Source organism: Trifolium pratense, linkage group LG6 (assembly GCF_020283565.1).
Source record: "Trifolium pratense cultivar HEN17-A07 linkage group LG6, ARS_RC_1.1, whole genome shotgun sequence".
Classification (NCBI taxonomy): domain Eukaryota; kingdom Viridiplantae; phylum Streptophyta; class Magnoliopsida; order Fabales; family Fabaceae; genus Trifolium; species Trifolium pratense.
In genome coordinates, this window is record NC_060064.1 from 32,508,722 (window position 1) to 32,526,084 (window position 17,363).

General features: G+C 34.6%; 2 protein-coding genes and 1 pseudogene across 2 annotated transcripts; 2 read left to right on the top strand and 1 right to left on the bottom strand.

Annotated features, from left to right (window-relative positions):
• Positions 1–921: 921 nt before the first annotated feature.
• On the bottom strand, positions 922–8,600 carry LOC123892712 (transcription factor BIM2-like). The gene is made up of 7 exons (XM_045942568.1): positions 8,412–8,600; positions 8,147–8,243; positions 7,825–7,894; positions 7,628–7,723; positions 6,365–6,630; positions 2,124–2,253; positions 922–1,354 (listed from the first exon to the last, which is right to left on the bottom strand). The coding sequence occupies exons 1-7, from the start codon at positions 8,509–8,511 to the stop codon at positions 1,241–1,243; spliced, it is 873 nt and encodes a 290-aa protein (XP_045798524.1). The 5' UTR covers positions 8,512–8,600; the 3' UTR covers positions 922–1,240.
• Positions 8,601–10,432: 1,832 nt separating this feature from the next.
• LOC123892119 lies at positions 10,433–11,547 on the top strand (annotated as a pseudogene).
• A 1,088-nt stretch (positions 11,548–12,635) lies between these two features.
• On the top strand, positions 12,636–16,749 carry LOC123889991 (receptor-like protein EIX2). The gene is made up of 2 exons (XM_045939528.1): positions 12,636–15,791; positions 16,300–16,749. Exon 1 carries the CDS (start codon positions 12,845–12,847, stop codon positions 15,749–15,751), a length of 2,907 nt encoding a protein of 968 aa, XP_045795484.1. The 5' UTR covers positions 12,636–12,844; the 3' UTR covers positions 15,752–15,791; positions 16,300–16,749.
• The last annotated feature ends 614 nt before the right edge of the window (positions 16,750–17,363 follow it).

Genomic DNA, 17,363 nt, shown 5'->3' on the forward strand with positions numbered 1-17,363 from the left:
TCTTAGTTAGTTACACTCTAATTAAAATAAATTGTATCAATTAATAATTTATCCTTTACAACAAAAATACATTATTTTATACATAAATAAATTATGTTGTTGAATGAATAAAGAAAATTACTAAAAAGCATGTAAACTCTCCTAGGGAAGGCCCATCCTTAGCTGAACTTAAATCAGCTGAACATATGATATGACTGAGAAAATATCAGCAACACATGACTGAGAAGATAAGCCAAGATACTAATGACAGTTTTTTACGAACTGTTTATAGATAGAACAGTTTTTTACGAACTGATTAAATGATGTTGTTAACAAAGTAAATAATGAGACAGTCATGCAAAACCCCTGAAAACTACTAATGTTGGTATCCTCCTCTGACTTGATGATGACGATAGGCACGAAGAACCGAGAAAACAAAGTGTCGGTTGTATCGATCCCAAAGCATGCCAATTTCATCTCAGAATTTTAAGTTCCTCCGAAGCACGAAATCTTAAAGTTAAGGCTCATAAACTTCAAAAATAAGTTTTGAAGGTCTACTGACTCCTTTTACTCCCTTCTCTATGTCTCTTGATTTTAATTACTACTCTATTAACTAATTATAATTATTTAATTTTGGATAAAAGTGGATTAAGAAAAAATAAGCACCTTTCTCTGCCGAGAAAATAATAAGTGTTGGCATAAATACTTTAGAGAAATGATATGCAGCAGCAAGATTCTTTTACAAATGCTTTAATTAAAAAGTTTGTTTCACTCTGTCTATACACTTTGAATTAGTTTAAATAAGAATGCATAATTTGACCTTAGTGTATCACATTCACATATATGCTTTACACTTTGAATTTGATCTTGTCATTGAATGCATAATTTCAGCTTAAAATGACAAATATGAATTAGTTTAAATAAGAATAATGCACTATGCAATTATAATTAAAAGCTAACAAGAGAATACTTACCTGTTATAAAGAGAATACTAAACAATTACAGACCTAAATTATTTCATAAATTCTCCAAAAATACTTACACAAGTGATGGTCTCATAACTTTATATAAGTTGTAAATAAGCTCTTCCATACTTCCATACGCTTATTTCAAAACCAGAATCATGAAATATACATTTTATCTAAATCTACACGGCATGACAAAAATAACTTCACCTACCCTTAATCCCACTTTCCCTCAGCTCAACACCAAAAAATAATAATAATATTTAAACAGCACAAAATGAACATGAAGTGAATCACTAGCTTGATTCTTGTCTGAACCTCTTTGGACTCTGTTCAGAATCCTCACTGAAGTAATCCATTCCTGAACATGCCATTGCTTGATTGTTCACAAATGGATTTTCATGATGACCCTGAAACAAAAAAAAAAGGGTATAATTTATAAATAATGATTTTTAAGGATAAATGAAGGTCTACATCCTTAGAACCAATATTTTAAAAATCGAACTGGTGAGACTTCTGATTCAAGGTACAACTAGTTCAACCATGGTTGAACCGGAGCACAAACAAATGTAAAAAGATAAAAATCGGTTGAACAAACCGCACTTGAACCGGTTCAACTTGCTCAACCTGGTTCAATCTTGACAACAATATAACCGTGATCAAGCAAACTGGCAAACTGACTAGTTCCCAGTTCAATTGGTTGGACTGCCCGGTTCATGCAGTTTTTAAAACATAATTTAGAACAGATAATAGCATACATAAGTGTTTCTTATATGAGAGCTTACGTGATAAAAAATCTTAAATTCAATATACTATTTGTAATTTAGATATACACGTTGAATATTAATTTGCAATCTCCGAAAGTTTTTTCATTGAAAATATAATTTGAGGCAGATGGAAAAGAACGAGGGAACCAAGAGGTTAATATTTGCATACACCATTTTCACAAGTTATCTTGAAATGAGACTGAAAATAAACTTAAAACAACTTATGAACACATCACAAATTATTTTTACAAGTTCTTCCAAACACTTATTTTCAAACACCACCTTGCATTTTGGTAACATCAGATCATCTAATTTAATCTCTTAAATGCAACAAAAAATCCTCTTAAATAAACAAGAAACTGAATAAATTTTCCAGGGCCATAGAATGAAGAAAAATAACGTATTAACAAACCTTTGAGCTATATTGGCAGGGGGTCAACCCAGTATTTGCTCGCCGACCAACATCAATATCCACTGAGACACTGGCCTGGGTCAAATCTACACCTGAAGATTGCAGCGCTTGGGTGAGAGTACCCAATATTCTGTTCAAACACAAGACAACCGGTCAACATCCATTGGTGGCATGAATAATATCTACTCATATTGATTCATGTGTTGAAAAGTTAATTTCCCAGAAAATATATCGTTGCACCACTCATTGTGTAATTTGTATGATACAGGAAGATTTTCACTGAAAACAGTTCAAGTTGTCAACTGTAATAAGACAATTCTGGATAGAAACAATCAAACATCTTCGTATGTCCATTATCTTTTTCAAGCAACGAATCTGCTAGGACACTGGTTTTGGGCCTAAGCCCAATAACTAGGCCGAATAAGTTATAGAGGAAGAGGTGCTGATGTGGCAGTTTGTTAGAATGTGAGAATTTATAGGGAGAAGGAGAGGAGAGTGAGGGATTCATGGAGGCTTATCATTGATGGTTGGTTAGGAGAGTATTCTCTCTGATTAGGAGTATTGAAGGGTTTTGATAACTCCCAAATAATATATCAATAAAACTGTATCTTTAATGAATGGAAATTAAGCAAGATGCTCTTGCAACTAAGGATTGCATATTGAAATGATAAACCAGAGTTCTATCAACTCCTGTTAAAGATCGTGAGGCAACACATGGACCAAATAATGAAATGATTCACAATGACTCAGCTGGGCCCAAAATATGGAGAGTTTATTGTAGAAGGGGCAAAAGGGGAAATATGGGGTGAGAGTTATTTTTCTGTTGTTGGGTTGATTGTAACTAAGGAATGGGAGGTGAGGTTGAGAGTTATCTTTTGATTTGTTGAGAAATAGTTATGAATAGGGAGTTGTGAGCTACCCTATAGGAGCCCTGGTCAGAATCTGGGTACAAATCCCTCTCTGTAAACATTCAATTTCACACAATAATAATCAATCACCCTTTGTCTCTATTGTTTACTGTTTATCTTTGTTGTTCTGGGTTCCCAAGTTCAAGTTCGAGTTAAGGGCGACGATGTTCATAAAACGACATTCCAAGTTCAAGGTCGAGTTAAGGGCGACAATGTTCATAAAACGACATTTCACACCCATGAGGGTCATTATGAGTTCTTAGTCATGCCGTTTGGACTCATGAACGCTCCTTCCACATTTCAAAGTTTGATGAATGACATTTTTCGTCCTATGTTGAGGCAAGGTGTGTTTCTTTGACGATATTCTTGTGTATAGCAAAGATTGGGCATCTCATATGGTTCAGCTAGAGGCAGATTTGAAGGTGTTGAGAGATAACTGTTTGACTGCGAATAAAAAGAAATGTCTATTTGCCCAAGATACAGTGGAATACTTAGGTCACGTGATCTCAGCCAAAGGAGTAGCAGTGGATCCTAACAAATTTATCAATATTAGGAACTGGCCTATACCCAAGAACATGAAGGGAGTAAGGGGTTTCTTAGGGCTCACCAGTTATTCTAGGAAGTTTATTCGTGATTACGGTAAGAGTTCGCCCTCTAACTGATTTGACCAAAAAGGATGTGTTTCAATGGGGATTGAAAGCGCAGCAAAGCCTTTGACACATTGAAAGAACGATTGACTACAGCTCCAGTGCTCGCACTCCCTGACTTCGACAAAGAATTTTTCATTGAATGTGATGCTTCCGGCAGTGGTTTAGGTGCAATCTTGAGACGGGAAGAATCCGATAGCATATTTTAGCAAGGCCTTAGGAGTGAATAATTCTTCTAAGTCAGCATATGAGAAGGAGTTGATGGCTGTGGGTTTGGCTATCCAACATTGGAGGCCCTATTTGTTAGGAAGAAAATTCATCGTGTCAACCGATCAAAGAAGTTTGAAAGAACTCTTGCAGCAGAAAATAGTGACTGGACAGTAGCAGAATTGAGCAGCAAAATTACTAGGATACAATTTTGACATAGTTTACAAACCGGGTCAATTGAATATAGGAGCTGATGCTTTATCTAGAATGTATGAGGGTGTGGAGCTGAGTAGTATGGTTTCATATCCATGCTGGGAAGAACACCAGCAAGTTGTGGAAGAGGTGCACCAAGATTATAGGCTCAAAGATATCATTGCTGACCTACAAAATGATGTTTCTACACATCCTGGGTTCAGCTTTCATCAGGGAGTCTTATTTTATGAGGGCAGGTTAGTTATGTCAAACCAATCTCCGTTGAAACCTCAGCTGATGTTTCTACAAAATGATGTTTCCACACTACCCCACAAGGAGGCCATTCTGTTTTTTTAAGGACATGGAGAAGAATAGCTGCTAACTTATATTGGATAGGGATGAAGAACACGGTGCAGGAATTTGTAAGAGGGTGTGATACATGTCAATGGTAAAAGTACTTAGCAGCATCACCCGGAGGGTTGCTGCAACACTTGCCCGTACCAGAGGCGATATGGAGTGATTTATCCATGGATTTCATCACCGGTTTACCTAAATCGAACGGGTATGAAGCTATACTTGTAGCGGTAGACCGCCTATCAAAATATTGTCATTTTACCACTTAAACACCCATACACAGCCAAAAGTATAGCTGATGTTTTTACCAAGGAGGTTATACGGTTTACATGGTATCCCTAGGTCGATTGTGAGTGATAGGGATCCGGTGTTTATGAGTTACTTTTGGAAGGAGATACTCAAGCTGGAAGGAACTCAATTAAAGATGAGTTCAGCGTATCATCCGGAATCTGACGGCCAAACGGAGCTGATCAGCCAAAGTCATGGGTAGGTTGGCTCCACTGGGCAGAATACTGGTTCAATACTACATACAACTCAGCCACTGATCGAACCCCATTTGAGGTGGTATACGGGAGGAACCTTGAGTGATGACACGTTGGGGAATAGGTGAGACAAGGGTGGAAGCCGTGCAAAGAGAGCTGTCAGACAGACACGAAGCATTGCGGCAGTTAAAGGCGCATCTGCTACGAGCACAAAGATTGAAAGAAGTCTCAGGTAGACAAGAAGAGATCTGAAAGGTGCGTCGAAGTGGGAGAATGGGTATTTGTTAAGTTGCGTGCTCATAGACAACAATCTGTTGTAACCCGCATTTATGAGAAACTGGCGGCGAAGTATTTTGGTCCTTATCCTATTGTGGCTTGCATAGGAGTAGTTGCTTACAAACTAAAACTTCCTGAGGGGTCAAGGGTGCACCCTGTCTTTCATGCGTATTTACGTAAGATTTATGAAGGCAGTGGGAAACTATAGTGAAGAGGAGGCATTACCTGATAATCTAGAAGGTGATGGTACGGATCTGATTGAACCAGAACCTGTGTTAGCTGCTCGAATGGTTCAGAAACAGGGTGAAGAGATTATGCAGGTTTTGTTACAGTGGAAGGGAAGGCCTGTAGAAGAAGCAACTTGGGAGGAGGCATTTATGATCAGAAGTCAATTTCCCTCATTTAACCTTGAGAACAAGGTTCAAGCTTTAGGAGGGAGTATTGTTAGACATCGTGAGGCAACACATAGACCAAATAATGAAATGATTCACAATGACTCAGCTGGGGCCAAAATATGGAGAGTTTATTCTAGAAGGGGCAAAAGGGGAAATATGGGGCGAGTTATTTTTCTGTTGTTGGGTTGATTGTAACGCTTTCCATATTATAAGGAATGGGAGGTGAGGTTGAGAGTTATCTTTTGATTTGTTGTCTCTATTGTCGACTGTTTATCTTACTTTGCTGTTCTGGGTTCCCAACAACTCCTAACTCAGAGAGAACTCTCCTACACGATACTAACCGTTTTCTCAATGCCTTACTCACTTCCCTACCCTTCTCTTTTATAACAGAAAAAACACCTAAAATCAGGGAGGGTGCTAACAAACTCTTATTCCCTCGACTTCTACAATCTTCTAGAACGTGACTTGCCTAGGTGTCTTATAAGAATGTTAGTGATAATGTATTGTTGGGATAGGTCATACCATAAAATTTGAAACAGTGATAATGTCCTAACAAATTGCAAAGTTGACAAGATTTAAGTGGGTAAAAAGGTGATCAACAAACACATGATTTGAATGTGGAATGGAAAATTTTAGCATATTTTCGATAGAAGAAACCTGTCAGATTTCAGTGATGAATGTTTTACATCAATAATACATACAGCTATGTTGGTAATCTTGGGAACGGAGCTTCACAGAAGAAGTGTTGCACTTGAGACTAAACTTATCAAAGAAACTCACCTTTGAGAATAGGCACTTGAGACGCTATCTGACTCCGATCCACTTTCAATTTTCATCTCCTCTTGATCCTTCAATGTATTATTTGGAACAATATAGTCCTTGTTTGGTTTGCTAAGCCATACTTGATGCTGGAGATTGGTATCCATGTCAGCATTAGATACAGGCAACTCCATCATCTGTTGAGTCACCATACCATTTTGAATAGACCCATTTTGAATAGCTCGAGAAGCATCCGTAGTGTTTTCAGCAGGTCCATGAAGATTTCTCTGGAAAAAAAAAGGTTAAACAGTAAAATTTAGAAGAGCCGCTGCTATTATTTCAAGGCTTTACGAGACAACCAGTCATTGTTAGAACTATAACATTGAGGATGCCAAATGCCATAAAATAGTAAAATCTTAAGCAAGAAGGAACTTATATTATTTGAATGATAAATTTTATACAGTTGACATCATCAAACATAACATACGATTGAGTACATTGGCCAGATGAGGACCATTTATGCAACCCTGCTTTGTAAGAATAAGACTTGGAGGTTAGCATTGTTTCTTTTGCATTCAGTATATTAACATGAATAAATTTTCATACAATTAGACAATCACAAGTTTCACAATGTTATACAACTTAAGTAGTTCAAGTTAGAGTTTCGTGTAAAGATAAAATTTTAGATCAGGTTTATCAATGGCAAATTGCGGCAAATAGTGATAAGTTCAAATTCCGCTATGCAAAAGTGCTATAGCACTGCTATAAGCCGGTAACCTCTAACTGACAACACTAAGTATTAAAGCTTGTATCGCAGAATGATAGTAGTTTGTTAAAATTCCTCTACACTATAGTGCTATTGTAACGCTATAGCCATTATTAGACAACACTGTTTTAGATATGAAGTTGCATCACTTGAATCTAAACGTTTTCTCATATATTCACAGAATTTACAAAATATAAACAGGAGAAACAATGTCGAGAATCCAGATCCCTGAAAATTTTAGAATCAAGGCTCAAGTTGAACTGGATTCTAGCTTAAAGGAGCTTCTATACTAAAACAAGTTCTTCACTTACATAAAAGCCCATATGATTCACAACCCGTACACAAATAAATCGATGGTTGATATTTCAACACATTCACAATTTGTTATGCCTCAATGATCGCATTTATAAATGTACTTTACCCATAAATGCATACTTATACGGTCATGCATCGGCAATCAAAGTCACAACTGAACACAGACACAACAAAAGAGTTGTTCTAAAATCTAAATACATTACCCATGGAATTAATTTAGTTGGCTCCTGACTCCATCCTTCATAAGATTGTTCATAAACTTGTAACTTTTCCTTTAGGAACTGAATATATTCAATAACCTACACAACAAAAGACATTCAAAAATCAAAATTCCCAATTTAATTTATAAGGATATAATTAATCATTAAAATGTATACAAGTAAATGATTGCATCAAGTACCTCCAACAAAAAAGAAGCTTTATCTCTTTTTTGATCATTTTCAGGTATCAGATCTCTAAGAACCTGAAATCTACCTCACAAAATATATCCATTTTTCAAACATCCAATCATTACTGAATATTGTTTAGATATTTTAAAATGAACCACTCCGTTCATTTTTTGCAAATCCAAACATCGGAACCTAATTACTTATTACTACATTCCATTACCTTCCATTCCACTCAATCACATTTCATCAATCCAAACAGAGCCCAACGTCAATTTTCCTTCAAAATATACAAATAATAAAATAAAAAACACTTTTTTAAAAATGAAAATTTACCTTTCATTAATTTTGCTTCTTCTACGCTGCTCAGTTTCTGAATGCTTAGAACGATGAGGGTTAGCCCTTTTCCCTCTGTTAGGTTCATCCACCTTCACTGTCAATTCACAACACAATAATTGCATTTTGAGTTGAAATTGAATTGCATAACGCAATTAAAATGGAAAACGATTAGAAATTTGAAACACCCATGAATCAAGGAATCGTGAAACAGTGTTGGGTATTGCACGATCAAATCATAGAGAAAAAGAGAATGAGAATGTACCATTGTTGTTGAGAGAAGAAGAATTGTTTGCAGTGAAGAGGTCTTGATCGTCATCATCAACCAATTCTTCATCTTGATTGCCTTTAGCAGACCTAGCCATTTTCGTTTCTTCTTTTGATGGAAAAAATTTTCTCGAGAAAATCCAAAGCGAGAAAAAAATAATAAAAGAGTGAGCTTAGTAATGTGTGCACATAGTGCAATTGGTTGCACTTTTTTTTTTTAATTTTTTTTTTTTTACTAATTTACTAAAATGAAACTTATTATATACCCCCTCCAAAAATTCACTTTTATCGCTCAAATGATTAATCAATTAGATCCCATAAAGAAATTTGTGAAAATCCGAGTTTGATTTTTGGTAGAAATATTTTTTTTGCTAGATTTTATTTTTTTCATGGTCGAACTTCGAATTACCAACTCCCTTCGTAATATGCAGCATTAGGGTTCGTACTCTCATTTATTCGGTTTAAAAAGTAAAATTCTAGCCACTAAATTACTTGTCAAATAAAAAAGAATGTCACATTTTATCGAAAATAATTTATATTAAGGCACTGTTTGGTAAGTTCAATAAGCTAGCTTATAGCTTATTGAACTAGCTTATAAGCTTGTTTGAAAAAAATGTGAAGTGTTTGGTAACAAACTTCTCTAACTAACTTATAACGTTTTTTGAGATGCTATTTCAAGTAGCGTATGAGCTTATAGTTTTTTCATTTTATTTCATATTTACCCTCATTAATTTTATTTATTTATTTTTTAAAAATTATAATAACTACCCATAACACTTACAAAAAAAAACTACCCACTAACTATGAATTTTTATGTTATTTTGTACTTACAACAGCTAAATTTGTCAAACACTTTAATTTTATTCTACTAGCTTTTCAGCTATAAGCTAGCAGCCATCAACTATCAGTTATAAGCTAGCTTTTCAGCTATAAGCTAGCTTATCAGCTATCAGCTAGCTTATAGCTTATTTTTACCAAAACAGAGCAAGCGTCTGGAATCAAAAGTAAGAGTAAGAAATAAAGAATTGAATCCCAATATATAAATGTGGGGCTGGTGGTCAATAAATCTTGGAAAACTCTGATAGTTTATTAAAATTTTGGATCAAACCTAACTTAACTTTTTTGTCCACCTTTCATTCATGTGTAATTTTCATCGCTATATATGTGTAACTAAAGAATTTCTACAATTTGTATTGCATTTATCAGTGTCCAAAGATTTGTCATCAAAACCTAAGAACATTTAGATGAGATGACACATGTCTCTTCTAGCTTAACCAATGTCCCGAGTTCAATCCCTAGCTTGGGCATATGCAACAATGTTAAAACTCTTAGGGAGAGTTTGCCACTCATTTGGGCCCCACAAGGCTCAAGAGATTAGTCTCTACAGTTGCGTGCACAGGATACCTAGTTAACGATAAAAAAAATTGTTCATCAAATAAGTTTAAGATAGGTTATAACGTATAAGTTAATTTTTTAAGATAAACAAAAAGAACAAGTCTTGTGTCATAAAATAAGTATAAAAGTTAGTTTTTTACTTGCTTATTTATTTATTTATTTATTTCCAGTGATGTTTATTTATTTGGATTTGAATTTTGTTTCAGGATGTTCAATTCCTTTGTTATGGGATGAGTGCATTGCTGCTGTAGTTTTTACACATACATAGGATGGATAAGTATTCTTTTTTGTACTAAATAAAAAGAATGTAGTTCAGTAGTTCAAACTTCAAACTTCAAACTTTGTTGTATGTTAGTGTTGATTGCATGATTGTGAGACTTACGGTACTCAATTTTTTGTAATGTGGTTGGCATGAAATTACTTATTCACAAGTTAAATACTGGAAAATTTATTAGTATTGATCACTGTAACAGAAAGAATACAAGAATGATTACTCCATTTTCACCACAAATGTCTTACTAAGGGAGGTGAAAAGTCCAGGGGCAGTTCTAGTCTTGAAATTTTGACTAACTAATTTCTCGATCTTATTTTCACTAAGAAGGTTGCAATTGCAAGCTCGAAGTCATGGAGATGGAATATTTTTCACATTCGCAGCCGCAAACTAAAAAGGTTAGCTATGATGATATACCCGATGATCTTGCATTTTCCATTCTATCAAAATTGTCTTTGAAGTCTTTGAACTGTTTTGGATGCGTACGCACATCATGGAGCCTCTTGTTTAGAAACCCTTATTTCATGAGCTTGTTCCTAAAAAATTTGTTATGTCATAATCGTTCTTACTATGAAGATATGTCTCTTCTCTACTTCAAGTTCAAAATATGAATATCAATAATGAATTTGAGCTACATTCTCTTTCTGGTGAGAGGTTTGAGAATAAAACCAAATTAGATTGGCCAAATCCTTTTCAAGAGGTTGACCCTGAATTTTATGTTGTGGGATCCGGTAGTATTCATGGGGTTCTTTGTCTAATTTGTGACTCTCAACCAAATAATAGAGTTGTATTGTGAAATCCAACTACCAAGGAAATCAAGGTTATTCCTACCAGCCTGAGTGAATCTGTACGCTATATGGATGTTGAAATTACTCGACATGGTTTTGCTTATGATTCTATCAATGATGACTATAAGGTTATTCGACAAGTATTGCATAATCGAAATAGTGACAATGATAGTGATACTGATGATCTTTCATTGGATAATATATCTCATGATCTCTTCTGGGAGATATATAGCTTAAGAAGTAACTCCCGGAAGAAACTTGCTTTTAATGTCCCGCATAATTATAGAGAAGATGAAGTGTGTCATGACGAAGTGTGTCATTGGTTGGGTGAAGAGGGCTATGATGATAATAACTATGATGAAGTATATCTATTATCAATTGACCTAAGCAATGATGTATTTCATATAACACCCATATCTTCAGAGGATGATTATTTCTGGAAAGACTTGTTGGTGTTGTACGGGTCCATTGCTTTAATCTCAGCTTGTGCGGAAAAAAATACTTTTCATATATCAGTTTTGAGTGAATTTGGTGTGAAAGAATGATGGACTAAACTCTATAATATTTCTCCCTTACCTTGCATTGATCGTCCCGTCAAAGCTGGAAAGAAAGGATACATATTCCCTACACTAAACAATGGAAAACAACTTAGTAGTGGAAGAATCCGAGTTCTGGACTAGAGTCGTGTGTGCACTATGGATTTATTGAACAACGCTCCTCTTGGAAGTTTTCTATATGGTGACAATCTTCAGGCATTAAGAAATGATAATTGTTGCAAGGTAAGGCAAAATCACATTCGTTCAGACTAGAGTCAGGCAAAATCACATTCGTAAAAAACACGGTTGATCGTAAAAAATTAACTGCATGCATATCTAAAAGTAAGGTGTAAATTTGACTCTCTTTCTACCAAGTTGTTCTTCAAATGTCAATGATGTTCCCATAACCATTATTCTTATAAATTCATGTTTACTAAAGAAAATAATCTCACCACTTTTGAAAAGGAAAATCATAACGAATTTTATTAAACAGAAGACTTTTGAAAAGGAAAATAATCAAGACGACTTTGTTGAAAATTTAAGTTCGAGTACCTTTTTAAACAGAAGAGAAATCGTGTTATAGTTTAGGAGAGGTTAGTAATTTTATTAAAATATAGGGGCATGAGTGATATTTAGATAGATTTTAGAGAAGGTTAGTGTAATTTCACCTAAATTTTATTATGAATTAAGAATATCCTTTTACATTTGTTTTTTAATTTATATTTGCTCAATTCAACCGCCAAAAATTAATGCTCTATGGTCCAAGATTCTCCGAATTCGAAAGACTTATAAGTGAAATACCTTTTTCCAAGTCTTCCATTATAGATGAAGCAATTTTCCAAGTCTAGGGTAGAATGTCACCAAGTCTAACATTTGCTTTCAAATTTGCACAATATCCATGTCACGGAACCTTATCACTTGTTTTATCCACTAAATTTTTTAACGTATAAAATGGCTTACAAGACATTATTTTCCGGTCTATTATGTCCATTTTGATGTTTTCTTTTGCCCTTTCCACACAGGCCAGGTTAGACGACTTACTTTTTGGTGTATGTTTTGGTTCCACTTTTAAAAGAAGCAAAATTAATTATCAAGAAATAATACATAATGTTTGATAGTAACGTGGATGTGGAAAATGTTAATCAGTACAAAATATTGTCATCCACAAAAACTTGTCATCCAATGGGCAAGCAAATAATGAAATTCATTAAAGAAAAAGAATGCTTAAAATTACACGATTAAGATTATGGAAAGCAGGAAGAAAAATCATTTTTTGAACACAATTTTTTTTTTGGACTAAATTTCTTGAACACCGTTTCTCTCTATATATATATACACTTGCATAACTCTTCGATATAGTATCCATTAGAGAATCTCAATTTCTTGACAAAAAGAAAAAAAAGAAAACAATCTCAATTTTATTTTTTTGGTGAAAATTATAATGAGAAACTGGATTATTGCATTGTTGGTGTTGTCCTCCATTGTTGGATTCAACTCAGCAATAGAGAATGGAGAAACAAAGTGCAAAGAAATGGAGAGACGCGCACTCCTCACGTTCAAACAAAACCTTCAAGACGAGTATGACATGTTGTCTACATGGAAAGACGGTCTAAATGCAGATTGTTGCAAATGGAGTGGAATTCAATGCAACAATCAAACCGGCTATGTTCAAAAGCTTGATCTACATGGTTTTGATAATTATCATTTGAGTGGTGAAATAAATCCTTCAATAACTGAGCTACATCATCTAAAATATCTAGATCTCAGTTATTTGAATACTGCCAGTCAAATCCCAAAGTTTATCGGCTTGTTTAGCAAGTTACGATATCTTATTCTCTCAAATGGTAATTATGGTGGGAAAATTCCTTCTCAACTTGGAAATCTCTCACAACTACAACACCTTGATCTCAGATACAATGAGCTCATTGGCACCATTCCTTTCCAACTTGGAAATCTTTCATTATTGCAGTCTCTTAAACTCAGTTCCAATTATGATCTTAGAATCAACAACCAAATTCATGGCAATGTTGAATGGATATCAAATCTCTTTGCTTTGAGAAATCTTGAGTTAAGTGGAGTTCAAAATTTGAACGATTCTTCTCAACACACCCTACAATTCCTTGCGAAGCTTCCGAGCCTTGCAGAGTTGGATCTAAGTGGCTGTAGCCTTTCTGATGCTAATATTCTTCCTTTATTTGATTCTCGTTCAAACTTTTCCAATAGTTCTCTAACCGTCCTTGATCTATCAACAAATCATTTCACATCATCGATGATATTCCGTTGGGTGGTTAACTACAGCTTCAATGTTCAACACCTTGACCTTTCTGATAACATATTAAAAGGTAGCATTCCTGAATATGTTGGAAACAAAATGCATTCATTTGTAAGTCTCAATCTCTCAAGCAACCGTCTAGATGGAGAGATCCCAAAATCCATCGGGAATATTTGCACTTTGCAAGCATTTTGGGCTATGGATAATAACTTGAGTGGAGACATTTCAAGTTTTACCCATACTAATCATTCCAAATGCAATGGAAATGTGTCCTCGTTACAAGAACTGGTGTTGGAGGAAAATTACATTTCAGGCACGTTACGGGACATTTCAACTTTATCATCTTTGAGAATCTTACGGATCTTTAGGAATAAATTATTTGGAGAAATACCTACAAGCATCATATCACTTACAAAGTTAGAGATTTTGAGGTTGGGTGGAAACTCTTTTGACGGGGTAGTCTCTGAATCCCATTTTACAAACCTCTCCCAATTGATCATTCTACACTTGTCCCTTAATCGGTTGACTATAAATATTAGTAATGATTGGGTTCCTCCTTTTCAATTACTAGATTTAAGTCTATCATCTTGCAATCTGAATTCAAGATTTCCTAATTGGATCCGAACACAAAAATACTTACTCTTTCTTTCCCTTTCAAATGTGAGTAATCTATCTCCAATACCTACTTGGTTTTGGCACAAATTGCAAACACTAGCTATCATGAGTATTACAAACAATAATCTCACCGGCAAGCTTCCCAATTTGGAACTCAATCTTACCAACTATCCTTTAATAGATTTGAGTTCAAATCAACTTGAAGGTTCCATTCCTTCTTTTTTATTGCAAGCTGGAGTACTGCATCTTTCGAACAATAAATTTTCAGATATTGATTCCTTTCTATGCAGCAAAAGTAAGGCTCAACCTTTGGTTTTATTGGACTTGTCAGACAATCAACTAACGGGTGAGTTGCCTGATTGTTGGAATAATTTAACCTCATTACAGTTTGTTGATCTGAGTAATAATAATTTGTCCGGAAATATTCCATTCTCAATGGCTGCCCTTGTTAACATGAAAGCTATTATCTTAAGAAATAATAGTTTGAGTGGAAAACTTACTTCCTCATTGATTGGAGGAGACAAGCTGGCTTTGTTGGACTTTGGAGAAAATAAATTTTATGGTCCATTACCTTCATGGATCGGAGACAATTTACACCGATTAGTAATTTTAAGTCTCCGGTGCAATAATTTCTATGGAAGTATACCTTCAAACCTATGTAATTTGAGAGAACTTCAAGTCTTGGACCTGTCACTAAATAACTTATCAGGTGGATTTCTAGCATGTGTTAAGAATTTTACTTCAATGACTCAAGACACTAGGAGCTTAACTACATCAACGGATCATTTGTATAAAATCAATTTAACTGGCGGTGGGTTTTATATGGATTCATATGATTTTGACTTATACTTGATGTGGAAAGGTGTAGACCAACGTTACAAAAATGTAGATAAGTTCTTAAAAAGCATTGATCTCTCAAGCAACCATCTTACAGGTAAAATGCCAACTGAAATGGAGTACTTAATTGGATTGGTTGCCTTAAATTTGTCGAGGAATAATCTCAGTGGAGAAATCATTTCAAAGATAGGAAACTTCAAATCACTAGAATTTCTTGATCTGTCAAGAAATCATCTGTCAGGCAAAATTCCTTCCAGTCTAGCTCAGATTGATCGCCTCACTATGTTGGATTTGTCAAACAATCAGCTATATGGAAAAATTCCAATTGGAACGCAGTTGCAGAGCTTTAATTCTTCAAGTTTTGAAGGAAATTCCAATCTCTGCGGAGAACCACTTGATATAAAATGTCCAGAAGAGACGCCAGAACATCAAGTGCAACCAACTGATGAAAGAGATGACAGTTCAATATTTTTGGAAGCATTATTCATGAGCATGGGGATAGGATTCTTCACTGGTTTCGTCGGCTTTGTAGGCTCAATATTGTTTCTACCTTCTTGGAGAGAAACCTACTCAAAATTCCTGAATGCTATAATATTAAGAATCTTCAAGTGGTGGAAGCAGTGATCTATGTACCTGGCTGGCTAACTCTCTAAAATGATGGCAGGTACTACTGTTCTTTCTTACTCTTCTATTTTAATTTTTATGGTTTAACTGAATCATGAATACATTTTGCCTAGGGATAGTTGCTATACAGAAAGGTTTAGTAGACCAACTTATTGTCCGTCTACCTTTCGTTCATGTGTAATTATCTTGAAGATATATTACCACTGTTGATATATGTTTAACGGGTAGGGGTTCTCTATAGTGACATGACACTGTTGATACATGTTTAATGGTGGATATAATCTCCAGTTAAATTTCCACGGGAGGGAATCCTTTCCCATGTTTAACTAAAGCATTTCTTCAATTTTTATTGCATTATCAGTGTTCAATGATTTGTCTTTGTCATCAAATAAGTTTAAGATAGGTTATAACTTATAAGTTAGTTTTTTAAAATCAACAAAAATAATAAGTTTTGTTTCATAAGATAAGTATAAAAGTAAATCTTCAAAGTCTACAAATGGAAAATCAATGATGTTGATTCAAAATAATGAATTTGAATTTTGTTTCAGGATGTTCAATTCCTTTTTTATGGGATGAATGCATTGCTGCTGTATTTTGGCTAGCTTCCCGGATTAAATCTTTGAGTCTTTGCTGCTGTATATAGGATGCATAAGTATGATATGTTGTACTAAATAAAATGAATGTAGTTCAAACTTTGTTGTATGATAGTATTATGTGATACAAAGTCACTTATATATTATATGATTGTATTTTGTTATGTTTTTGAAGTTCGGTAATTTTTGGAAGGAAATGTGGAAGTTTTACTGTCAAGTTATTATGTGATACAACAGCCACTCAATTTTTTGGAATGCTTGTGTTTGACATGAAATTACATATTCACAAGCTAAATGATATGTACCTTACCATTTCTAACAAAAGGAAACAATTTTGAGTACTGGAAAATTTATTATTGATCACTGTAACAGAAAGAATATAAGAATGATTACTCCATTTTCACCACAAATTTCTTAATAATCTGAGACTTAGATTACCTTATTCCTAAGGGAGGTGAAAAGTCCTGGTGCAGTTCTAGTCTTGAATTACATAGATGTATGTTCTATTTCTTGTCGATACAATTAAATCATAGTGTCACTTTTATATATTTTTAATCCCTATAATATCTTCATAGACAACTAGTTTGTGTACCCGTGCAACGCACGGGGTAAATTAAAGGAAATTAAATGGAATTTTCTATACAATGTATTGGAAAAATAAAATTTAACTTGTAAAACAACTAATATAGGGATGGCAGAAAAACCCAAACCCGTGAGATCCACCCGAACCCAAACCCAAGTCAACGGGCGAAACCCGAATTGACTGGGTTTGGGTTTGGGTGACACCCGAAAATATGGGTGTGGGTTTGGTATCACTCAAACCCACACCCGAAACCCATACACCCACCCGAAACATGTTAAAATTACCTAAATACCCCCAGATATATATATATATATATATATATATATATATATATATATATATATATATATATATAAGTGTAAAAGTAAAATTAGGTTTTTCACAAACCACAAACCAAAATTGTGTTTGAATTTTGCTTGAAAGTTGGAAGAACTTA

Bases quoted from the DNA above. Each gene is read 5' to 3' on its own strand.
- LOC123892712 (XM_045942568.1), bottom strand. From the start codon at position 8,511: ATGGCTAGGTCTGCTAAAGGCAATCAAGATGAAGAATTGGTTGATGAT. The intron at 7,724-7,824 runs GTACTTGATGCA...TTTGTTGTGTAG, and splicing joins AAGCTTCTTTTTTGTTGGAG to GTTATTGAATATATTCAGTT. The intron at 6,631-7,627 runs GTAATGTATTTA...TTTTTTTTCCAG, and splicing joins CAACTAAATTAATTCCATGG to AGAAATCTTCATGGACCTGC.
- LOC123889991 (XM_045939528.1), top strand. From the start codon at position 12,845: ATGAGAAACTGGATTATTGCATTGTTGGTGTTGTCCTCCATTGTTGGA.